Source organism: Macrobrachium nipponense, chromosome 17 (genome assembly GCF_015104395.2).
Source record: "Macrobrachium nipponense isolate FS-2020 chromosome 17, ASM1510439v2, whole genome shotgun sequence".
In the NCBI taxonomy this organism is placed as follows: Eukaryota; Metazoa; Arthropoda; class Malacostraca; order Decapoda; family Palaemonidae; genus Macrobrachium; species Macrobrachium nipponense.
In genome coordinates, this window is record NC_087210.1 from 68,550,960 (window position 1) to 68,577,788 (window position 26,829).

The 26,829-nt window shown below is 40.1% G+C and overlaps 1 protein-coding gene across 11 annotated transcripts in view; it reads left to right on the forward strand.

Moving 5' to 3' along the window:
* LOC135196290 (UDP-N-acetylglucosamine transporter-like) overlaps positions 1-26,829 on the forward strand; it is a 140,548-nt gene that overhangs the window by 94,727 nt on the left and 18,992 nt on the right. For 10 of the 11 annotated variants that reach the window (XR_010310365.1, XR_010310368.1, XR_010310367.1 and 7 more), the window contains exons 5-7: positions 1,066-1,336; positions 4,158-4,273; positions 8,111-8,370. Coding sequence is in view for 1 of the 11 variants with exons in the window: in XM_064222993.1 (XP_064079063.1) it covers positions 1,066-1,336; positions 4,158-4,273; positions 8,111-8,370 (647 nt within the window). In the remaining 10 variants the exon portion in view is untranslated. Of the gene's footprint in view, positions 1-1,065; positions 1,337-4,157; positions 4,274-8,110; positions 8,439-26,829 lie in introns of all 11 variants that reach the window. The other variant, XR_010310374.1, reaches the window with a different exon arrangement.

Sequence of the window (26,829 nt, forward strand, 5' to 3'; positions counted from 1 at the left end):
TTGTGAGTAGAATTTTCCATTGAATTCAAATTTACAGTCTTTAACACATAATTTTATCAGTTCAATTAAGGTGCTTTTAGAAAATTGAATATCCAGTTGTTTGTTTTCTAGTAATTCCGATAGAAACTCCAATAAATCATCAATAGGCACTTTTGTTAATAGAGATAATACATCAAAGCTCACAAGTTTCGATTCACTATTAACTTGTACACTATTTAGTTTATCTATCAAGTCCACATTATTCTTAATATTGGCATATAGAGATGTTACCTACCAATGGGTTAAGGATATCCACTAAATATTTTGCTAATTTATAAGATGCGGAACCCACTGAGCTGATAATTGGTCTGGCAGGGAAGTTTATTTTATGGGTTTTTATTGTACCATACATATACGGTAGCGATGGAGAGGTCACACACACCTTCTTTATAAGGCTTTCGTTACCTTTTAACAGATTTTTCACTTTTTTATTGAAACCACTGTTCACACTTTCTATCGGGTTCTTATTTAATTCTTTATAAGTGCTATTATCACCCAAAAGACTATCCATTTTTTCTATGTATTCATTTTTGTTTAAAATTACACATCACAAAAGCAGATAAATCAAGTGCCCTAGTAATATTAAACAAAAATGAACACATAGAAAAAATGGGAAGTCTTTTGGGTGATAATAGCACTTATAAAGAATTAGGTATATGCTTGCTCCTAATAGTACATGATTATGAAAAAACTAAGTTGAGGTAAGCAAAACACAAAATGAAACACCAGTAAAATGAACACAAATATGATGAAAGAATGATTGAAAATGAAGGCACTTCCAAAAAATTCAAGAAAGGTAATCTTGGTAAGAACAGCAGCAATTACATTATGACCATCACACTGAAAGGACTGAGCAGATGCAGTGGGTGACCTGTTTGGCTTTGAAGATGCAAGTTGTATGGGTATTGCATATTTACAATTTTTGTGAAACAAATTGTATGTTAATTGTTGACTCTTGAATTTTTTTCCGGCAAATTGTATACATATTTTTCTTAATTTGATTTTTCCTAATTTTCAATTCTTCAGGTTGAAAGTAGCACTTGGAATGACAGCAATAGCAGTATTAAGGCATCTGAAGTAAAAGGTCCACTGGGGGATTCAGAGCCTCTTCCTGATAATGAAGATGCCCTTCCGCCTGATGTAAATGAAGCACATCCAAATACAGAAGTATCATGGTTGCTGGGGATTTTTGCTGTGTTTGTATCGTGCATTTCAAGCGGGTTCTCTGGTGTATATTTTGAAAGATTAGTCAAGAAGGGAACTCAGCCATCTCTGGTCATTAGAAATATCCAGTTAGGTAAGCAGAAATCACATTTTTAAAGATTCCATAGTGTAGCAGGAAGATGGTGTAATGTGCTGTTTGCATTTAAGTTTTTCTTAAGTCACTGATACATAAATCATCTCAATAGCATTCACCATAACTCTGCTACAAGGTCCCATGAATCCATAAAAAGTTTCATGAGACCTTGTAGCAAAGAGTTATGGCTATTGCTACGTATTGTGCTAAAGCCTTTTGTTTCAAAAGCTGAAATAGGCAAATCTCTTGTAGCTATATGCAAAGGATGCTGTCTAGAATAAAAAAAAGAGCAACAGCAGTTGAATGTAGTATAAGGCTTCTGAACTAATATCCAGTCTTGTATGGGGTATTATAAATTTACAGAATTATCTCTTGTTTGCTGTACCTTTTGTTGATTAAGTTGTACAGTACCATATTGTTTGATGTTTAGAAGCAGTTAATTTTGCAGATATATCTTGGAAATTGAATGTTAATTAAACTAATATTTTAAATTAAATTCTCATTACAAAGTACACTGGTAAATATATGGAACTGCTGTTCTCTTGAAGCTTTACTAAGTGGCTTCAGGGCACTGTACATATTTTTTTTGTAGGGTATGTGCCAATCTTTGTTACTTATTGGATTTTGTAATTAGCATAGGGAAAGGCAGACCCCCAACTGTTTGTTATGCTGAAGTGCCACTACTTATATAGTATGGTAAAAAAAATTGAAATCCTTACAATGTTTGAAACAGTGTGAGATCCTTGAGCTTTGGTTACCATCTATCATCAGTTGAAGCAATGAGTAAATATGCAGTACACTTTTTACTGATACATACAATTGCATTGATAATATATTATTAAAAATGCAGTACTAACTTTATTAAAATTGGTTAGGTATTTATCAAAACTGAATGCATGTAATATAACAGTACACATTGCAAGTGAGAGAGGAACTTAACAGGCAGACATTCATACTATTTCTCAAGGAAGCTGCAGTTTACATGTGACTGAAAAATGAACTGGGGACATTTACATGTAGTAAATTCTGTGATTTTCACTGTGAAGTAATGGCAGTCCATAAATGCTGTCTTTATAAGTACTGTAGTGACCCGAAAGCATATGTATGGCATATGTTCTCAGTTTATCAGTTGAAGTGCTATCATAGTGAATGTTTGCCTGGTTACTCCTTCTTTCTTGCATTGGTATTGTGATATTATTCCAAGCTTTGATATAGTTAATACAGTATTTCTAGATAAAAATGTTATTAATAAATTGTGTTAATCAGTGAGTATGTTGCAGTTGAGAATGGTATATGATAATGTTAGCTGGAAAGCTGTGGACACCTAAGAGAATTGGAAGGCCCAGACCAACTTTATTTATTAAGAACCTTGAGAAGGGAGGTTTGAGTGGAGATTTGGAAAGATAAAACACAAGAAATACATGAGTGTCAAAATTTCACAGGATTGAATTGAATATAGAATTTAGGCCAAAGGACAAGCACTGGGACCTATGAGGTCATTCAGCACTGAAACAAAAATTGACAGTACATAAAAGGTTTGAAAGGGGTAACAGGAGGAAAACCTTGCAGTTGCACTATAAATAAGTTGTTAGGAGAGGGTGGAAAATAAGACGGAAGAAAAATTGTTGTAGGGGGTATACAGTAAAAGGAACGAAAGGGGTTGCATCTAGGGCTGAAGGCACGCTGCAAAGAACCTTAACTTCTTCTTTACTGGGAATCTTAACAAAACGGAAACATTGCATTCACTACCGAACCGATTTTCTCAGTAATAAAATGATAAATAAATAAAAAGGAAATGGGTATTACTTAACGAGGCTATTACTGTATAATCATTCCTCTTCACGTATGAACTTTTTACTGAAGTATCTCCAGAGATAGAAGACAGGAGAAGAGAAGCACAGAAAAACAGAATTACAAATGGTTTTATGCTTGCGTAAAAGATTTTTTTACATTTTCATGCTTGTATGTCTAAGAAAAATCAAACATTGATTCCTGGTTACATCTTTTTTTCACTTATCATTGTAATAAACAAGTGTCACGCCCACAAAATATTCGGTGATTACTGTCAAGAAGCACAAAGCAAAATAACGTACCAATTCCCTTCCAAGGGTTGCCACACTTGTTACTGTGAGTGAGTGTTGCAATGTAACTTTTTTCATCTATTTCAGAGAGAGATTACATTTGTTTCCAAATACTAAATTGTTCTTATATGAAACAAACCTTCAGTCTTAACATTAGGATTATCTTCTAGCACCAGCTGGAAATCTGAAAGTTTTTATTATCTGTATGTATATGTGTGTGTGCATGTATGTATACACAATATATATCCAATTGTCTGAATCTAGATAGCCAGCAATAATGTTTATTTTGCATCATCATATACCTGGCAGTGCATACCACCTTCCCGAGCACATCCAATACTGTTTTTTTTGCTCCACACCCTTCAAACTGAATCATAAGAGATCTAGAGCTGAAAAGAAGGTTGGGAATGTTGGTGGTATGTATGTACCTCCTTCTTGTACCCGGTACTATGCAATATAGTCTTGAATGATGGTACTCTGTGTACCCCCAAACAAACTGTCAGTACAGAAGGTGTTAAGGAACATTTTGGGTGATGAAATTGGTGATGATTATGATTATAATTAGTACCAATTAGTATCAATTAATCCTCAGAATCCTTTCACTTCTCCCTCCATTCAGTCAAGTTCTGATGTAGAAGTTATAGAATGAGGGTCATATCCCTCTCAGTTATTCTGATAAAATATAGAATGTGGGTCATATCCCTCTCAGATATTCTGACTGAAATTATCTGTTATTTCAGGAGTTTTTTCTATTGTGTTTGCTGTGATAGCTGTTAGCAGTGATTGGAGCTCTATTAAAGAAGGTGGATTTTTCCAAGGTTACACGCTAACTACTTGGGGTGTAGTTTTAATACAGGTAATGTGATTGCATTTTTCTGTTGGACTGTATATAGAAACTGAAAAACAATGATAACTTTAAATGAGTTATAGGATTTTAAAGTAATTTTTTATTCTAATTACAGTGGAACCTTGACCTACGAGTTTAATTCGTTCTGTGGCCGAGCTTGTAGTTCAATTTGCTAGCACATCAAATCAATTTTCCCCATTGAAAATACTTAAAATGCCCTTAATCCATTCCAACCCTCAAAATGCCACCCCATATTTTTATGTGTCATGTTATTAAATAAGGAAAATACATTTCTAAATAATAGATATTGTATAAAAATGTAATAGAAAGAGTATGTAAAGATATAACAAGGTATCACACAGTGTACAGGTAGTGTTCAATTTACAATAATTTGTCTTATGATAATCCAATTTTACGAGAGACCAAATTACAATAGCCTAACTTTATCCCATCTTCTGGTTATATAACAGCAAAAGAGAATGATAAAAGTATTTTTTAATGTTTTGTTCATTGCGTAAATGTGTACAGCTATTAACAACCGAATGAGAAACTACTTTTTTTTAGCCAAGTACAACCGAATTGGATAACAACAACATCCGTTTGGCTTGCATTTCAATCATCGTACGATAGTAAACAATTACCGTAGTTATGTTATAAATGACATTATGTAGAATAGGGCCAAGATATTTTTATGTAATAACTTTATTCGCTATAGGTATATCAAGATCAACAAAGAAGTATACGTTAAATTTAAACTAAGTTGTAGCTGAAGCTGAGAAAACTGTTCAAGCTGCCAATGACTTTTATTGTGCATCGGCAACAAGGATAAAACTCCTCCTATAAACGTATGCCATCAATCACAATTGGAATCACATAATTTTTTTTACTCAATACACATACCGCCAACATAATCTGTTAACAACAAAATAATTTAGTTCATAATCACAACAAGTCGTATTCAAGTAGTATTTTGACTTAACCCTTTAACGTCGATTGGACGTATGAAACGTCGATATAAATTGTCTGTTGGGTGCCGATTGGACGTTTATACGTCTATATAAAAAAGTTTTTTTAAAAATTCGCGGAAAAATAGTTATAGGCCTTCTAGGTGAAAAGTTTTGAATCACGTGCCTTGGGCGATGCTGGGAGCTCACGGATCAAGGCGTTGTTTTGTTTACAATCGTTACCCAGGCGCACAAGCGCGAATCTCTTTCTACTCGCATTAAAAAGCATCAGCGACACATCTCAGAAATTATTTTGTCACTGTGACATAATTTTTGCACCATTTTAAAATAGCCGTTACATGGAGTATTATATATGAAAATGTGTGCAATTTCATGTAGAATACAACTATAAACAACTCATGGTTGTAGCTTTTATCATATATGAAATATTTTCATATAAATAACGATAAGTGCCAAAATTTCAACCTTAGGTCAAATTTGACTCGACCGAAATTGTAAGGTAAAACTCTTATATTCTAGTAGTATTCAATCATTTACCTTCATTTTGCAACAAATTGGAAGCCTCTAGCACAATATTTCGATTTATGGTGAATTTATGGAAAAAAACTTTTTCCGTATGTCCGCGCGGTAACTTTTCCGAAAAAATCAAATTTTTTCGTCCGATTGTCGTAATGTTTGCACCATTTTAAATTAGCCGTTACATAAAGTTTTATATATGGAAATGTGCAAAATTTCATGTAGAATACAACAAAAAACAACCCATGGTTGTAGCTTTTATCAATTTTGAAATATTTTCATATAAATAACGATAAGTGCCAAAATTCCAATCTTCTGTCAACTTTGACCCGACCGAAATGGTAAAAACACGCAATTGTAAGCTAAAACTCGTACATTCTAGTAATATTCAATCAATTGCCTTTATTTTGCAGCAAATTGGAAGTCTCTAGCACAATATTTTGATTTATGGTGAATTTATAAAAAAAAAAAAATTTATTTTCATCTGCGCGGTAACTCTTCCGAAAAAAATCAGAAATTTTTTCGTCCGATTGTCGTAATGTTTGCACCATTTTAAATTAGCCGTTACATAAAGTTTTATATATGAAAAATGTGCGCAATTTCATGTAGAATACAACAGTAAACAACCCATGTTCGTAGCTTTTATCAATTTTGAAATATTTTCTTATAAATTACAATAAGTGGCAAAATTTCAACCTTTGGTCAACTTTGACTCGACCGAAATGGTAAAAAAACGCAATTGTAAGCTAAAACTATTATTTTCTAGTAATATTCTATCATTTACCTTTATTTTGCAACAAATTGGAAGTCTCTTAACACAATATTTTGATTTATGGTGAATTTATGAAATAAACTTTTTCCTTACGTCTGCGTGGTAACTCTTCCGAAAAAGTTCATTAATTTCATCGTCCGATTGTCGTAACGTTTGCACCATTTTAAATTAGCCGTTACATAAAGTTTTATATATGAAAATGTGAGCAATTTCATGTAGAATACAACAAAAAACAACCCATGGTTGTAGCTTTTATCAGTTTTGAAATATATTTACATATAAATAACAATAAATAGAAAAAATTCGTCCTTTGGTCAACTTTAACTCGACTGAAATGGTCGAAAACTGCAATTGTAAGCTACAACACTTACAGTCTAGTAATATTCAATCAATTACCTTCATTTTGCAACAAACGAGAAGTCTCTAGCACAATATTTCGATTTATGGTGAATTTTTGAAAACATCTTTTTTTTATGTCCGCGCGTTACGAATTCATGCATCATTTTGTGATAATATTTTCTGTGTTGCCTTGATCGTTTTACAAGGTGTTATATACCAAAATGATCGCAATTTTGCATACAATACAACAATAAAAAATTAACTCGTTAGCTTTAACCGTTTTGCTCACAGCACGATTTGTATACAATTATATATGAAATTTTTTTTTTGTGCTGTCATATATCCCAATATTTATATATGATAATGATATTTTTTTTCATTTCTGATGGTTGCATACTAAACTTCAGGCAATGAAAAAAGGAGCCAAAAATGAACTCTTAATCTTGAAAACTAAGCGTGCTGTGATTTTTTAAAAAAAACATTTTTTCTGCTTCGGAGCTCACTCGCGAACGCGGCCGGAATACGGGAGACAATTTTTAAAATACTGCTTCGGCGTTTAAGGGTTAAAAACACGTCGTATAACGAAAATTTCCCTTGTCTCATATAAGACAAGTATCTAGATATTCATTAATGCTAACTAGAAACAAGAAAATTTGCTCAGAATCGAGTTAAATAGGGCGAAACAAACTCATATTCGCCATTAGCTGATTTCCAAAACAAAACATTGACTGCTATGTTAGTAGTGTTTTATAATACAATAATATGAGAATACATACAGTATTATTGGATACAGTGAAGTAATGTAAAACTTTTAAAAAGATTCATGAAAAAGATGCATATTCACTTTTTCTTCTTTGCTTATCTTAAATTTTTGTCACTACACCATTCAAGTAGCAGTGGCATCTCGAGCTTTTGCCTCAATTTTTTGCTTGTGTAACAAAGCAAAAAATCAACTGAGTTATGACTCGTACCTTGGAAAACTCATACATTAATTCACCCGTAGGTCAAGGTACCACTGTATACTTGACATATTTCTAATGCCTTTTGCCAGTGTAGGACTTGTTTTTATCTCTAGTAGAACTGGTATTCTACCTAGTTTGAACATTAAAGTAGTTGCTATATAATGATGAGTATATGTGAATAGTTGTCACATAATGAGGTTTTGAATTTCTCGTATGAAAGGAAATGAACTGATTATGTTTACATAGTTTGTAAAGGTTGATGGAAATCCTAATTGGGCATTTGTGCTTTCAGGCATTTGGTGGATTGATAGTTTCAGTAACTATGAAATATGCTGACAACATTCTTAAAGGCTTTGCAACATCTTTATCGATAGTTATGTGCACGTTAGTTTCATGGTTGGTCTTTGGGGATGCTGCCCCTTCTACACAGTTCATCATAGGAACAACAATAGTTATATCATCGACTGTGCTTTACGGCTTCGCTCCACAGGCAACAGCAGCTTCTCAGATACGAGGGAGCCACATCCCTTCAACTGATAGTCCTCACAAGGTGTAAGACATTGTCTGAGTTTATGTAGCTCGCTTGCAGGGGTAATATGCTTTAGCCTACATTGCTTATGGTGGGTTGATTTTTTTTTTTTTTGCATATTTACTTCTTAAAGTTGATTTGATTATCTTTTAGCAGTCTCTCTGCTTTTATGTTTTTTGTTACTATGCTTTTATAGTTAGATTTTGTATTTAGATAATTTTCAGTTAAAAAAAGATTAATTAAGACTCACTGGTGTGCATCCTTTTGAGTTTAAAGCAATCATAATCACTTTTATTTCACTTATTGTATTGCCAGTTCTCATTTTTATATTTTGACATAGATACTACAGGGACAGGAAATTTTTAGCAGATTTCTCAAATGCGATTTTACAAACATGTTTGGCTAACACTGCTTCAGTCCTTGGCTCTTGACTAAATGTTAAATCTTAACAACATTATAGCTAGTCAGCAGGTGTTAAACACAGAACTTGACATTTTCTATAGGCCAACCCTGCTTAGGCTTCAGTCAAATTGTTTCCAATTTCAGAGCCTAAGAAAAATTAAATTATCAATGGTTACAAAGATGAAAAATAAAAAATGACAGGGTGGGAAATATTTATTTTAAGCTTCCCATTGAAGGTACGGAAAATGTTATAAAATTGTTACTATCACTGTAAAATAATTTAACCCTTACAGTCTAGGCTAAATATACATTAATACCCTGAGACTGGGCAAATTGTAAGGTCAGCCAATTAAGAAAAAAAAAAAACCTGGGGAAAAAGAAGATTGTGCAGATGCACACAGTGTATAGGAAATTTTTTTTATTATTTTCTGTACCTTCCATGGGAAGTTCAAAGTAATTATTTCCAACCCTGTGTGGGCCTCTTTTCCAAGACACTCGTGAAAGCATGCTAATTTTAGCAAAGTATGTGTTCTTTTTAATATTTTTAATCTTTTACTTTATTTTGCAAATAATATTGTAAAAGATAAGAACTGAAAACAGCAACAATCCCTGATTATTATTATGGATAAATGTTATTGAGATGTACTGCCATACTATCGTAAAAGATAAGAATTAAAACCAGCAGCAGTCCTTATGTATATTTTGGGTAAATATATATAAGAGATGTACATTTCCCAATGAAATCTCAAGTCAGACTATTTTCCCTCGTATCCTGAGCTGAGGTGTGACTGTTGCCACATGGTCATTTATGGCCCATGTAAGTGATTTGAACAGTTTTCCACAGGTGTGACTGTTGCCACATGGTCATTTATGGCCCATGTAAGTGATTTGAACAGTTTTCCACAAAATTTTTTCAAATATACTGGTGTAAAATAATGTTTACCATATATGAACTGCCTCTTCTCTTATGCCATTTTTGAGCATCATAAGATGCGTGACTCTACAAAAGAGTTAATCAGACAGCAGAATATATATAACAATGGTAAGACCCACATAAAGATAGTTTAAGCAATTTTTGTTTATATAAGGCAATTAGAGCCAGGTGAAATTTTAAACTAAGAAGAGGAATTGTCGACAGTTCAGGAGAGGTCAAAGAGGTTAAGAGATTGTATACATACATACAGTACTCATACTGTATTTTATTTCATTAGGGTATTTTATGCATATGTTGCTTTGCTTTTGCTTAATACATCAAGAATAATACCAGTAAATCATTCAGAATGTCCAATGTCTCCCAAAATTGATAGTATACGTTTTGGTATTGGTATCTGCTTTCGTGACAGAAACCACTATTGTGATGAAAAATTCAAGTTTGGCAATGTTATTAGTTGTATACAGGCAAGTACTAAGAATAGTTATTTGTAGATTTGCAAGGAATACGGATACCTTACCCTTTTCCAAGCACGCAGTAATTTAGAATGAAGTCTTATGTTACCAAGTCAGCCTGTCTTCTTCTTCTTCTTCTTCTTTTTTTTTTTTTTTTTTTTTTTCATGACACAAACCCATTAATCATACAGAGCCCTCATTTGCAGTTTAAAGGTCCCCAGACATTTTTTTTTTTTTACCTTGTGTATATAGAAGCAGACTACATAAAAATGTTTGTTTGCACTTACATACCTTCAATGCTTCGTTTAGTAGTTACTATCCTCATTTTTTTGCCTGTCTATTTAAAAATGGCAATGAGAAGCTCTCCTGCTTTGATTCAGCTTTTGGAATAAATGTTCATGTACAGTTCCCTCCAGGAATTTTGATACAGCTACCGTCACCCATTAGTTCCTACTGTATAATAGTATTATGGTAATACTGTAGGTCTCTGTTTACCTTTTCCCACATGAATGTGTCTTCATATTGTAACAAGAGTCATGATTGCCTAAAACAGTTTATATTCCATGTTTCCTCATTTGCATTTTCTTTATTTACATAAATATCTGTAGTATATAATGGGCTCATGATAATGTGAATACATTTACAAAGAAATGAGGTACAAAAACATTAACAATTAACCCTTTAACGCCGATTGGATGTATTAAACTTCCATATAAATTGTCTGTTGTGTGCCGATTGGACTTATATACGTCGATATAAAAAAGTTTTGTTTAATAATTCGTGGAAAAATAGTTATAGGCCTACTAGGCAAAAACTTTTGAATCACGCGCCTTGGGGGATGCTGGGAGCTCACGGATCAAGGCGTTGTTTTGTTTACAATCGTTACCCAGGTGCGCAAGCACGAATTTCTTTCTCCTCGCACTAAAAAGCATCAGCGACACATCTCGGAAATTATTTCGTCACTATGACATAATTTTTGCACCATTTCATATTAGCCGTTACATAAAGTTTTATATATGGAAATGTGTGCAATTTCATGTAGAATACAACAGTAAACAACCCATGGTTGTAGCTTTTATCAGTTTTGAAATATTTTCATATAACGATAAGTGCCAAAATTTCAACCTTCGGTCAACTTTGACTCGACCGAAATGGTAAAAAAACGCAATTGTAAGCTAAAAATCGTACATTCTAGTAATATTCAATCATTTACCTTTATTTTGCAACAAATTGGAAGGCTCTAGCACAATATTTCGATTTATAGTGAATTTATATAAAAAAAAAAAACATTTTCCTTACGTCCAAGCGGTAACTCTTCCGAAAAAAATCAGAAATTTTTTCGTCCGATTGTTGTAATGTTTGCACCATTTTAAATTAGCCGTTACATAAAGTTTTATATATGAAAATGTGCGCAATTTCATGTAGAATACAACTATAAACAACCCATGGTTGTAGCTTTTATCAGTTTTGAAATATTTTCATATAAATAACGATGTGGCAAAATTTCAACCTTCGGTCAACTTTGACTCGACCGAAATGGTAAAAAAATGCAATTGTAAGCTAAAACGATTACATTCTAGTAATATTCAAATATTTACCTTTATTTTGCAACAAATTGGAAGTCTCTAACACAATATTTTTATGCATTCAACTTACCTGTCAGATATATACTTAGCTATAGACTCCGTCGTCCCCTATAGAAATTCGAATTTCGCGGCACACTCTACAGGTAGGTCAGGTGATCTACCGCCCCGCGCTAGCGGTGGCGGGAATAGGAATCATTCCCGTTTTCTAAGACAGATTTTCTCTATCGGCCGTGACAGCAACATTGTTGTTGTTACTCCTGATTTGATTTTCGTGTTTTTTCATCGCTATTGATCTTCTAAGCTGGTTATTTTGGTGACGTATTGGATCTTTGGTTTGGCATACTCTTTCGTGGACTGTTTTTTGGACTTGGTTTTGGATATTTCTCATGATGTCGGATTCTAGCTTTACGGTTAGAAGACAGTGTGTAAATGAGGGATGCATGGTGAGGCTACCGAAAGCTTCGGTAGACCCTCACACAGTTTGTAAGGGGTGTAGAAGGAATGAATGTTCAATTTCTAACACCTGTGATGAATGTGTAAATATGAATGAGGAAGAATGGAAGAATTTAAATTCATATTTAAGGAAATTAGATATGGATAGGGCTAGGAAGGCTTCCTCCAGAAGCGTAAGTAGGTCTCGCTCTAACGAGCCTATTAAATTAACACCTAACCCTAAACCTGTATCTTCTTCCTCTAGTACTAAGACTGCAAATCCGGCAACGGAAATTGCAGATCTTAAAGCTGCGCTACAAAGGATGGAACGTCAAATGCTGACGTTGAAAGGTAAGCACAGTGATAGTGAATTAAGTGTCCCTAGTGCAGTGGAGGGTGCGTCTGATCGGCTCTGTCTCGCTCCCAGGCCTAGACCTCTTCCAAGCTCACAGGCCCAGAGGAGAAGGAATGTCGAAAGCCTTACAGAGGTTACGGAGAATCCCCACCGATCAGGCGTCCCCTCGGCAGATTCTGTGACGACCCGAACTGCCAAGGATCGCTATCGAAAAAGCATCCTAAAGAAGTGTTTTTCTTCGTCAGATTCTTCACTGAATGTATTGCTGGGGGAAGTAGTAAGGAAATTTGTGGCATCGGAAGGAATGAGAATGACTCTAATTGCTCCCTTTTGGCCTTCCCGAATCTGGTTCACAGAGGTTACTGGAATGGACGGTGGGACTTCCCACCAAGATCTCTACCAGACAGGACAGATCTGCTCAGACAACCCCACTTCGAGAGGTTCCACAAAAACATCCAAAGTCTCTCCCTGACTGCCTTTCGACTATCGAAAGACTGGTCAGAGCGAGAGGCTTTTCAAAGAAAGTGGCAACTTCAATTGCTAGAGCCCGCAGAGCCTCTACCCTGCGGGTCTACCAATCGAAGTGGGAAGTTTTCCGTAGATGGTGTAGGTCGAAGAAGCTGTCCTCTTCCAATACCTCTGTAACCGAAATCGCAGATTTTCTCCTCTTCTTAAGAGAAGAATCCAAATTGGCCGTATCAACTATCAAGGGATATAGGAGCATGCTCTCAGCTGTTTTTAGAAACAGAGGCTGAATCTCGAGAATAATAAGGATCTTCATGATCTCATCAGGTCTTTCGAGACTAAGAAATTGAGATCGCGATTCCCCCGAGTTGGAACCTGGACGTTGTCCTAAAGTTCTTGATGTCGGACAGGTTCGAACCTATAGATAAAATCTCATTCAGAGATCTTACTAGCAAATGCATATTCCTGTTGGCTCTAGCAACTGCTAAGAGGATCAGTGAATTGCATGCTTTGGACTCTCGGGTGGGATTTAGAAAAGACTCGGCTGTCATTTCTTTCCAGGATCTTTTCCTAGCAAAGAATGAGAACCCTTCTAACCTTGGCCTAGAAGTTTCGAAGTCAAGGGACTCTCTTCTCTGGTAGGAAGAGAGTTGGATCGGTCCCCTTTGCCCAGTCAGGACCTTAAAATTTTATTTAGAAAAGAAGACACAGCTTCAGGGATGTCGACAAGGTCTTTGGTGTTCGGTAAGAAACCCCGAGAGACCTATGTCAAAGAACGCACTGGCATTCTTTGTCAGAAATGTAATTACCGAAGCTCATAGGAATTGCCAAGAGAACTCTTTAAAGCTGCTGAGAGTGAAAGCTCACGAAGTCCGGGCTGTGGCAACTTCCCTTTCTTTTACGAAGAATATGTCCATGAGAAAAATTTAGCAGCAACTTATTGGAGGTGCAATTCAGTATTTGCATCCCCACTATTTAAAGGATGTTAGAATAACATACGATAAATGTTTCGCTCTTGGACCTTATGTATCAGCGGATACTATGCTGGGAAATGGAGCAGACGCTGATCCTTTTAAATTTGTTTTTAATATTTTTGAATAATTAGTTTTAATATTGTTGTTGAGTTGTGGGTTGCTTGAAAGGATGTTCGGGGATGACTCCTTTCAATCGTAGTACTAACCCCAATGAGGATCAGGTGATCGGGATTAGTGTCGTGCTCTATGATCATGCCAATAGGCAAGGTGTTTTGTCATGTAAGTGGATAGGACCCCATTGACAAAGATCCTAAGGTTCTGAAGCGTAAGTGGGTAAGACCCCTGTAACAGACCATCAAGAACTCTTAGCATGAGGTCACTACCTCGCTGAGGCTCTTGAAGCGATACGGGCTCCTAGGCAGTAGCCATGAAGTCTTTCGCTAACACAGGTAGGAATCAAGGTTTTTAATTTTATTACCTACAACATATGTTGTTTCCTGTCTATTTCAGTAGATTAGCTGTCTCTTACCCTTCGCCAAAGGTGCCAATCAGCTAAGTATATATCTGACAGGTAAGTTGAATGCATAAAAATGTTATTGTCATGATACAATAAAGTTTTATGCATTACTTACCTGCAGATATATACGTGTATGGCCCACCCGACCTCCCCTCAGGAGACAGGTGGAAGAGAAAATCTGTCTTAGAAAACGGGAATGATTCCTATTCCCGCCACCAGCGGCGGGGCGGTAGATCACCTGACCTACCTGTAGAGTGTGCCGCGAAATTCGAATTTCTATCGGGGACGACGGAGTCTATAGCTAAGTATATATCTGCCAGGTAAGTATGCATAAAACTTTATTGTATCATGACAATAACATTTTGATTTATGGTAAATTTATGAAATAAACTTTTTCCTTACGTTTGTGCGGTAACTCTTCCGAAAAAATAATAATTTTTTTGTCCAATTGTTGTAATGTTTGCACCATTTTAGATTAGCCATTACATAAAGTTTTATATATGAAAATGTGTGCAATTTCATGTAAAATACAACAAAAAATAACCCATGGTTGTAGCTTTTATCAGTTTTGAAATATTTTCATATAAGTTCCGGTACGATATACAAACCATCGGTTCTTTTACAATAGGAAGGTAACTAGCGGCAGCTGGACGGTCGTAAGCTTCGAACAAGGGAGTTCGGTAGTTAACTGCTTGTCCGACAGTGTGCGCGCCGCGCAACTGGGAGGTGAAGAACCACTTTTGCTTTCGGCCTTGTGGTATGAGGATGTGTTCGCCATCGCTCTCTGTCCGCTTCATCGTCGTATGCTCTGGATTATTGTGATATTCTTCTACTGTTTGTTTGTGTATGAAAGTGAAACTGTAAGTACTTCTTTTCATTTTTCATATATAAATTGTGATTTTTCTACAATGGATCAAGGATCGGATCAGTCTCCGCGCCCTCCCATCATCCGGCGACTGTGCCCCGGGGTGGAGGGCCGCAAGTGTGGGAAGTTTAGATCTTTCCCAGAAATAGATCCTCATGTCCTTTGCGCTCGGTGCCGAGGGCGGGAATGCTCTCGGGCCGAGCCGTGCATAGTTTGTTGTGATTGGTCGGAGGTGCAGTGGGGGTTGTATGAGGGCAGGAAGAAGCGAAGGCCTGCCAAGGAGTCGTCGGAAAGCTCTCCCGCGACTCCTTTGGTAACAGATACTTTGTCTTCTTTCTTGCCCCCTGCTCAGCTCCCGCGTATGGTACCTTCCCCTTTGGGGGGGGGTTGGTTTCGAGGTCCTTCTCTTCGCCCGATCTGTTGAGCGTGGAGGAGGGCGCTCGGTACCCCAAGGTACAATTGTATTCGGTGTGGGGCTCGTCCCCCCCCCCCCCCCCCCCCCCCCATGCAAGGGGGAGCCCCTCCTGTGTACCTGACTCTTGCTTCCGCAATTGCTTCTGCTGTGGGGGATGACCTTGGACAGGTGTGGGCGTCATTGGGACTGCAGGGCGTGCCGAGTGTCCAGGGGCTGCTCCATCATCTGGCGGGGTCTGTGACGGTCACCCATGGAGAGGTGACCACCACCACAACCACGATCTCTACTCCAGGGTACGCCGCCCCTCCTCACCTGGTATATTCCCCCCACGTGATGTCAGTGACTCCTACAGCCTCCGTGCTGGGGCCGATTGCCGCCATACCGAGGAGGGACGTGCCGCCGCCACCGCCCGGGTTTGCTGTGCTGCCTCGCCCGGACTTCCGCTGCCCAAAGAGCTCGCCCCTGGACCTGCCGCCGGTACCCAGGATGTCGCTGGCTGCTGCCCCGTCTCCTGGCCTACCTGTGCTACCTGCCGTACCTGCCGCTGATGCTGTGCTGGCTGTTCCTGCCGTTCCTGTTCCCGCTGTTTCCGTACCTGCCGATGTCATCCCAGTCCACGGTGTTGCTGCCCCAGACACTGGTCTGTCCGGACAGGTTCAGCCGGGCCCTGTTGCTTTGGCAACAGCAGCCCCGGCTCCATCCTGGATGGCTGACCTCACGTCTGTCCTGAGGAAGCTGACGAATAAGAAGAGGAAGAGGAGGAAGGTGTCGTTGTCGTCTTCATCGTCTTCTTCGTCATCTGCAGCCGCCTCTTCCCCTTCGACTTCCAAGGCTACCCAGCCGCGGAAGAAGAAGGCTGCCCCCACCCCTCCTAAGAAGGCTCCTTCGGGAACTTCTCAGGGCCCGTCCCACTCTGGTGGGACGGAGGGTCCTTCCGCTGGTCCTCCTGCTCCTTCGGTAGTAGGGCCGGTCTCTCCTTCCGCAAGGAAGAAGAAGACAGGGACCAGAGGGGTACCGGCTAACACCGGTACTTCCTCGCCTGGTGCTAGAGGTTCTGCCGCTACACCAGGTTCCGTCTCGGCCTCTCGCAAGAGGTACCGAGTGTACGGTCACCCACGGGTGGCTGTGCAGCCAAGAACCAGACGCCAGGATCACAGCACGGAGCGGAAGGCTGGCGAGAGCCACTCATGTGACTCGCCAGGCCAGCGGTCGCTCTCGTAGCGACCAGCTGGTCACCCGGGTTGATGTGACGGTCCCAGACCGGCCACGGGCTGAGGCTAGGAAGAGGCCCCCTGATCGGTTCGACGCGCCGTGAGGACACGCACCGGTCTCACCGCGACAGTGGTCTCTGCAGGTCTCCTGACCGCCGCTCCCACAGGGACCGGACGGGTAGGGCGACCAGCAGCTGTTCCTCTGACGCACGATATCGGGGCCGCTGTTCTCGGTCCAGCCGCTCTCCCCAGGGGAGCGGCGCGACCAGGCCTGCAGCTCGATCCCCACCGGTTCTGCCAGTGAGCAAGGGGGGGAGGGTCAGGTCTTCCTCTCCCGTACCTTCAACTTCCTCGGGTTACACCGGGAAGGGCGAGGCATCGAGGAGTGATCGTGCGATCCCGTCACGACGCCGTACGTACCAGGCATGGTCTTAGGATCGACCAGGTCCTACGCGCAAGTGACAGGAGGAGACCGAGAGGGGTCTGTCGCCGTTCCCCCTCCTGAAGGGGGAGGATCTCGGGAGTTGCTCTTGTTCGAGGGGCTTGACGGTCCTACTCCACAAGATGCAGTCACTCCAGAGATCCAGAGGAACTTTGCCGAGGTTATTGCGCTGATTCGTCAGCACAACGACCTCGGGGAAGGATCGCCGCTCCCACCATCCAAGCCCACATCCCGGCTAGAGTCGTTTTGGGGTCCGAAGAAGGAACCCAAACCGACGGTGGGTCTGCCGCGATTGGAGCTGGCCGACTCTGTTTTAGACCAGGTAGAGTCTCTCGTCTCCGGACAGGAGGGCTCGCTGAGGTCTGGCAGGTCATCCAAGCTACTTCCTCCTCCTCTACTGCGACAGCGGCGATTCTACATGCCATCAGAGGATCCAATGCCGCCCAAACAGGTGAACCCGGAGTTAGCCAGGCTAACTCCAGATGTGTCTCTGCAGCAGCTCCTGTCTGAGAACCTCTGGCTCTCGCAGCAAGAGGCGCTAGGCCTGGAATCCACCGCTATGGCGGCTTTCCAGGCCGTCTCCTGGTTAGACCTGTGGTCCCTCACTGTGTCGAAAGTCGCAGCCACCTCCGGGGATATTTCTCCTGAAGATGACTCGGCTTTCAGGTGACTTTGCCAGTCTGGAGGAAGGGCCATTTCCTACCTCGCCCATCAGACGGCAAACCTGTGGGCCGACCTGTACGGAGTTCCTCCTCTCTCTTCCCAGGAGAGATGGTGGACGCTGCGGTGGAAAGGCGGCGCACTGATGACAGTGACCGCTTAGTACACCAGGCAGTCTTGAAGGCTTCTGGGCAGCCTCGAACTACTGCGGCCAAGCCCAAGAGTTTTGCTAGCGCTTCCTCGGCTGCTAAGACGGTTGCCCCGTCAAAGCCCCGAGGAAAGACTCTGACTTCTACTTCTTCCAGCCCCCCTCTCAGCCCTCCTTCTCACGAGGGGGGACAGGGAAGAAGTCGAAGAGAGGCGGGAAACGCTAGAGACGGCATTCCCCCCACCTGCTGCCGGAAGTGGGGGGTGCCTGGCAAGCCATTGGGCAACATGGCAGCGCTACGGTGCCGAGACCTGGATAGTAGACGTCCTTCGGGAGGGATATCTACTACCCTTCGAATCTCGGCCACCCGGTCCATCTTCAAACATACGTCACGGGATCATCAAAGGACGTAGCTCTACGACAGGAGATCAAGACCATGCTGAGCAAACGAGCTGTAGAGATCGTCAGGGATCAATCACCGGGCTTCTACAGTCGCCTTTTCCTGGTGGAGAAGTCTACGGGGGGCTGGCGCCTGGTGATAGATCTCTCTCCTTTGAACCGATTTGTTCGCCAGACTTGGTTCAAGATGGAGACGGCACATTCCGTGCCCGACTCCATCAGGGAGAATGATTTCATGCTTTCAATGGATTTGAAGGACGCGTATTTCCAGATACCCGTCCATCAATTCTCCAGGAAGTACCTCCGCTTCATCCTCGACGGGACGGTGTACCAATTCAGGGCACTTTGCTTCGGTCTCTCAACCGCCCCACAGGTGTTCACGCGAGTGTTCACTCTGGTGTCTGCTTGGGCCCACTCGTCCGGGATACGTCTTCTGAGGTATCTCGATGACTGGTTAGTCCTGACGAGCTCCCGCTCGCAGTTGCTACAGGACAGGGATCGAATGCTGGAGTTCTGCCACGATCTGGGGATCATGGTGAACTTCGAGAAGTCCGATCTCGAACCCAAGCAGAGGATGAAGTACCTGGGTATGCTGATCGACACGGTAGCAGGGCGAGTCTTCCCCACAGACTCACGGATCAGCAGATTCAGGGAGGCAGCCGACCGGTTCCTGTCTCGGCAGGAACAATCAGCTCAGCAATGGCAAGTCGTGATCGGCCACCTGTCGTCACTCGAGAAGTTAGTCCCTCACGGGCGTCTTCACCTGCTGTCTCTCCAGTGGAGACTAAAGGAGAGTTGGTCACAGGCAAGGGATCCACCGTACTTCCTCGTGTCCCTCACGCAGGAGGTGTAAGGCAGGACCTAGCCTGGTGGCTGGATGACAGGAACCTCTTAAGAGGAGTGCCTCTCCGCACTCCCCCCCCCCGGAGATGCTGCTGTTCTCAGACGCGTCAAACGAGGGATGGGGCGCACACCTGGAGGAGTTGCTGACTGCAGGAGTGTGGGACCATCACGACACTCACCTTCACATCAATGTCCTGGAACTCAAGGCACTGTTCCTCGCTCTTCAAGAGTTCCGGGACCGCTTGATGGGACACTCGGTGGTGTTGATGTGCGACAACACCACAGTAGTGGCATACGTCAACAAACGGGGCCTAGTGTCTCTCCCGTTGCACCAGTTGACTCTGCAGGTGCACAAGTGGGCCGTGGCTCACTCGATAGAGCTGCCAGTCCGGATGGACTTTGTCTGAAGCATACTTTTAGAAATTACATTTTTATACTAAGTTTAGCTCCTATACATTTAGAAGAAAACAACATCCCAGTCCACTAGATTTACTCAATTAGCTCCATTAAGTAGTAACTCTGGAGTTTAAAGCAATCAAAATTATACGACTTATGAAAGAGAATATTACTGAAATTTCAAGAACCCTCCTAAATTTTAGTTAGTATAGAGGAGAGGTTCACCTTACGAGAAACTACTAACAGTGGTGAAGTATGATAATTAGGATTAAATTTTACAGGTATTGTTGTTATCCTAATTTTAGTAATGTGTATTATCCTTTGAAGCTTGTAATATCAATATTATTCTTATAATAAAACTTTATCATTACAATGTTGCTTGTGTTTTACAATGGATTGACTAGACAAAATTTATGAGAGCAAACTATCATTGAGAAACTTCCAAGCAATCAAGTTCCTAACAAAACAAAGTACATAGCCCCAGATAACTTTTAAACACCCACTGCAGTATTGCCATAATAGTTCCAGTAAGGCTTACCAATAGCCATACGTGTATCGAAATTCCTGGAGGGAACTACATTTATTGCAATAAGTTTTCTAGCTGTAATCAATTATTTTTTTTCTTCAAAAAAGTTTATCAATAACACCATTATTTTAGGTTTAGTCTATGCTAGCCTAGAGTAGTTTATGTATTTTTTCTCCTTTTTCATGTGTAATTAATATATTCCTCTCATGTACAACTTTATTTTTAAACTTTTACATATTATATTTCTCATTTTGTTGGTGCTTTTACTACTGAGCAAGATACGGTGGTTAATGACAAAAAGGTGCATATCTGCTAAGTCTTAGGGGTAATTTGCTGTGCTTTTATTTAAATTTTACATTTGTTTTGCTTTGTTGCTTTTTACTTAATTGTATTTTCCATGAAGCTAGTTGTTTCATCCGTCTTTTCACAATTGATATCTGCATTTCTGCTTAAATATTCAACATATTCCACTTGTATCATGTGTTGAGTTGCAGACTTCATTAATTGTGTGCTGATTTTTATGTTGTTTTGCTTAATGTAAGCATATTAAGTGAATGTACTACGTGTTACAGATAGGGTTTGATGTTTCTCTCTGCCTCTGTTATGGAACTTCATCTGCCATTTAATGACCATCATAAACATTTTAACATCAGCTTTTTTCTTTAAGGGTTGAAGTGAAATTAGTTCTTTCCAATTCATTCTTCTGTGCCCAGTGCTCTTTCTGCTATCCAATCTCCAAGTACTCCAACTCCTTTGCATGGCTGTACAGGTAATGACCTACTTACGACCTATGCGACATACGTCTGATCGACTTTACGATTATTATTTTCGGCAGAACGTGCATACGAACGTACGATACTTTTTCCTGCAGCATCCGCGCATCTCTCGAGTCCCGCGCTCACTCAATGTTGCCTGTAGCTCGGTACTGAACGCATCTCTCGCTCTGCTGTGTTCATTTTTCAATAATTTTGTGTTAATTTTGATCATTTTTGAAATGTCTGCCAAGAGGAAACTGTCTTTATCTACTCCTCAACATGCCAAGAAGGAAAGGAAGGCCATTGACCTGGACGCAATGTCGTGTACGTAGAGAGACGTTACAAATGGTATAAAAATTCCAAGAAATCATAACTAGGAAATACAATAAGTAAATTAACTAAAAAAAGGATGAATTTTTATATGAACATGACAAACGAAGCATTATGAAACAGTATGTTGCGTGGAGAAACAGTTTGGACAAACGTTTGGCGAATGTAACAGCAAGGAGTAGTAATGTCGTGTAGAGAGATGATACAAATGGTATAAAAATGTAAAAATAATCATAACTAGGAAATACAATGAAGTCTAAAGAAAACAAAGATAGCAAAATAAATTAACTAAAGAAAAGGTTGAACCCACAAACGTAGCAATATGAAACAGTGTGATGTGTGGAGAACGGGTACGTCTGACAACTTTGACAAACATTAACAGTAAGGCGTAGTAGTGACATGTGTACATACATAGGTGTGAGATATTACACATGCTACAAAAATGTAAAGAAATCATAACTAGGAAATATAATACACATTCTAAAGAAAAAGACAGCAAAATAAATTAGCTAAAGAAGGGGTTGAATTTTTACATATATGAACTTGTGAAAGGGTATCGTAAAGTACTACCGTAATATATGACAGTAACAATATGCACTAAGAATGGTAATACAATGGTTTTAATGATAATGAACGTTAAATAATAATGAATTAAGACTTAAATATGATAATATAAGTAATAATCTAAGAAAATGTTGATAAAATATGACTTTCAGATGATGTCAATATCATTACACAATATGTATATGTACGATAAACTCTACGGTAATTTAGCAGATATCGACTTGCGTCCAAATCGTGTTACGACTGGTTTTGCAGAACCAATTGCGGTCGTAAGTAGGTCACTACCTTTATAGCATAAATTTGACAATTAAATTAACAATCTTACCACCATACTCTGACCATGAATCTTAACCTTCAGTAGTCACATCCTTTCTAAGTCATTTCCATTTTTCTTGTCAGTTGACCAAGTTTTCATTGCTGAGTTGTAGGGTCTTGTGTATGCATTATAATTCTGCTGTCCTGTTTGTACCTAATGGGACATTTTTATTTACCATTAGTCCATCTATCAATCCATTTCATCAATGCTGAAGTCTCTTCTAAGATCAGCCAAACAATCACAATAAGGTCTTCAACCAACCCTTCTGTTCCTCATTCAAATTTTTATTGCATTTAAAGCATTGATAATCTTAGGTATATTTTACAGTCTTAAAAGTGTGTCAAGTGTGACTTGTGACACCATCTACTACTTTCAGTACACAGTAAACAGTATTGCCCCACTCCTTTTCTCACAACCACTACATACCCACTTTCATTTCTCTCCACCACATTAGCCACTTTCATTTCGCGGACTCGTATTCACAGATTTCTCTTCAGAACCCATCTACCCAGTATTCATAGAAAATTTGCGTATTTGCTGTATATTTCTATGAGAAATATTCACAAATTCCTTTTATGTTCATAAGTGAACAAACCTTCGGTCTTAACAGTAGGATAATTTTCTAGCGCCTAGCTGGATCCAGTTAAAAATCGGAGATGAAAAAGCAAGGAATCTTGTGAGATCTGGCAATGCGTGCATATATCGGGTGAAAACCGGTCAAAGACCGCGCACCCACGCTGCTGCATTTAGTCTTTCTTAACCGCCTTGGCCTTTTCCCTGGTTGTTGGCCCGTTTTTGCTATTTTGATTGTCTGTGTGTGTGTGCTTGTGTTAGTATGGCTTCCTCTGCTTTATCTCGGCCTCGCTAACATGTGTGCCTGAGTACTCAAGGTTTCCCGTGTTCTCATTTCCTGGCTTCTTCAGCTACAGACCCACACTTCACATGCAGTAGGTGTTGTGCTAATGTTTGTACCATAACGAATCCCTGCCCGGAATGTCTTGCAGGGCCTAGAGAGCAGTGGAAGTTATTTTATAGTAAGAGGGAGCATCGTAGATTTTTGAACCTTCCTTTGTGGGAAGGGTTTTCATCGCCTCGCCCTGATGCTTCTTTGTCTTCTGCAGTCACACCCCATGATGCTAGAGTTGTGCCTGTGTCTCTTAACTTTTCTTCCATCGATTCATCGTTGGAAGTATCAGGAGGCCCTCAGGCTGATTTAATGTGTAATGTCGCCCCCTCTTCCTCGGGAGTTAATTTGCTTACAATGATAAACCTGACGTTCCTCATTAGATAACATCATGTTGATGAAGCACTAAGAATAATTTGAATAATGAGAAGCACACCAACTTTTGTGTTTCCCTGTCAGAGAACAGTAGTGGTGAACATGGCTGACTCATGCATTAAAGAGCTCCGTACGGGGTTAGTGCTATCAGCACACCTCACGTGGTGCACTGTGGACATTAATTTAGGTTCTTTGCAGTGTCACTTTGGCCCCAAACTGTAACCCCTTCCATTCCTTTTAATCTACCTCAATTTATAGTATCTTTTTTTCCATCTTACATTTCACCCTCTCTTGACAATTGTTTCATAGTGTAACTGTGAGGTTTTCATTCTTTTACACCTTTAAAATCCCCTTTACTCTCAATTTTCCTTTTAAGCGCTGAATGACCTCACAGGTCCCAGCACATGACCTTTGGCCTAAATCTTCACGGCTGGAGACTATCAAGTTTCTCTTGTGAGCAAGAGGATTTTCTAGCAGAGCAGCGGGCCACATCCAACTATCTGAGGAAGTCTTCATCAACAGTTTATCAGGGCAAATGGTCAGTCTACTGTGATTGGTGCTGTCGAAGGGGTTTCTCTCCACTTGGAACCTCTGTTCAGCATATAGTGGACTACTTCATTTTCCTCAAGAGCTGAGAAAGACCTGTCCATTTCAGCTGTTAAAGGTTACAGTGCATTAGGGTTAATTTTATACCTAAAGGGCATAGACATCGCTTCATCCTGGGAGATCTCTTTGTTGTTTAGGAGTTACGAGCAATCTGTTTCACCAAAAGAGCTCGAACCTCCTACTTGGGATTTGTCCTTTGTCCTCTTAATTTTCACTTGAGCACTCGAGCTCTGAGCCCTTATGTCAGTCGTCAGACAGGGATCTGGCTCTAAAAAGTTTTCCTCTTGGACTTGGCGTCCTCAAAAAGAGTAGCAGAACTCCATGTCCTGAGTTGTGATGTGAAACACACCAGGGGTTAGGGTCTGTAGCCTTCGAATTTGTTCCGGAATTCATGACCAAAATTCAGAATCCCTTGATGCATGATGACAGGTTTGACTCATTCTCAATTCCCTCACTGAATGACTTTGTGGATAGCAACCCTCAGGAACTATGGCTTTGTCCCGTCAGGGCTCTGCACTGCTATCTGTAAAGGACTCGTCACCTTAGAATTAGGTGTTGAAGACTTTCTGTCAGTATGGGCCACATCAGAAAGGAAGTTCCAAGAACACAATTTCCCTCTGACTACATGAGGTGATCACTCGGGCGTATTCCTCGCTCCATAGTTCTGTTATAGAAACTGTACACCCTAGGGTGCATGACATCAGAGGCTTAAGTTCCTCTCTGGCTTTTAAGAAGAACCATAGAATTTCGAATGCTGGTGGCTGACTACATCAAACCACATTCACTTCCTTTTATTTGAAAGATATTGCCCACAGGTCCTTGGACACATTTTCCTTGGGACTTGTGGTGGCTGCCCAACAGGTTGTGTAGCTCATCTAGCCCCTGACAGGGCAATTTGTATCTTACCTAAGATGTTTGTGTGGAAGAGAGAATAAGTGAGTTGGCTGGTCTCTTTATTTCTCTGTTACTTTCTTGTTCCTTTAGGGAGGTTGAAGTATAGACACATTTGCTGGAACTGGTCTGATATAAGTGAGTCTGGTAGTCATACTGGTTATAGTTATTTGCTATGTTCCTATACAATAGACAAATCTACTACTCAGTAGCATATGCTCCTCCCTCTAGCAAAGGAATGGAGAGCGGTAACAAATCCCTGTGGCTTGAAAGGTTTGTTACTGGAACAGACAAAATTCTTCATCTTCCACGATTGTAATGAATTTGGCCACACCACATTGTACCGAACCCAGCAGGCTGAGTTTTTAGGTATTCGTCTATCTATTCTCACACAGGCTATGACCCCTCCAGCCAGTTCAGGGTACAGAGGAACCTCGGTTATTGTATGCCCAGGTTTTTGTACAATTTGGTTTTCATAGATTTTTCCCAATTAAATTTTGTCTCTTGTTTCGTACTTTTCCTCGGATTTCGTACGCTTGGAAACACTCCGGGGTCCATCGCATGACTAGGCCCATAGTGAGCGCCCAAACAAAGCATCCTGTGTTCACTTGTGACCTATTCTGCTTTTGTGCATTGTTTTTTGTGCCTTTTTGTGCTTTTTTTGAGTGCAATTACTAAATAAGCCATCATGGGGCCAAAGAAAGTTCCAAGTGCCATGCCTTCTGTAAAAATGGCAAGAAACACTATAGAATTTAAAAAAGAACTTGTAGCAAAGTGTTGAAAGGTGTTGCATGCCAATCACATTAAACAAATGCCTACAAGTGCTGCTGTTAGTGAATTTAAGGCCAGCAGAGGCTGGTTTGAAAAATTCAGAAAGAGAATGGGCATACATAATGTGACTACTTCAGTGATTAAGGGCATGTTTGCAAAGTGGAGTGATGTAAAAGATTTTGTGAAGAATTATTATCCCAACAGAGATGATGTAATCGGTGTCTCCATCTTTAATGACAATGCCATGTTCCACTTTAGGCAAATTTTAAAGAGACACCAGTAACAAATGTCTCTGGACAGTTTTGTTTAGTGACAGGGGTCCAGTGACACTCAAGATGGTCCTAGTGCCAGTAAAAGCCAAACAGGATAAGTAACCCCAGATAGTGCCAGTAAAAAACAAAGAAAAGTAACACCAGAAAGTGCCAGTAAAAATCGAAGCAAAGTAACCCCTTCTGGAGGGGGATTCCCCTTCCAAACAACAACCTTTCCTCCTCCTCGTCATCTGCCCGTACTTTCCATCTTCCATATGCTAACGAGTCTTCCATAAAGGTAAGTGATCTAAATGTTCATTATTCATTTAGATTTATTTCTCCTTGTTTTCTGTATGTAAAACTGCGTTTATGCCCTATAAAATGTATTTTTTAAAAATATTTTTGGGGGCCTGGACTGCATATTATTAGTACACTATTTACATTATTCCTTATTGGAATTATTGTTTCGGTTTTCATACATTTTGGACTGTGGGAGGTTCCAGAACAGATTAGTATGTACGAAAACCGAGGTTCCAATGTACTTCTATCTTCCTCCAAGTATAAGTCTATCCTATTGTTAAGGTTGAAGGTTTGTTCGGTGTTTGAACAAATGGCACATTTTTATTTAATTTGCACTTTTCATAGCTTACAAACCTGATGTTTTAACGTTATACTGCCCTCCTCTAGCCACAAGAAA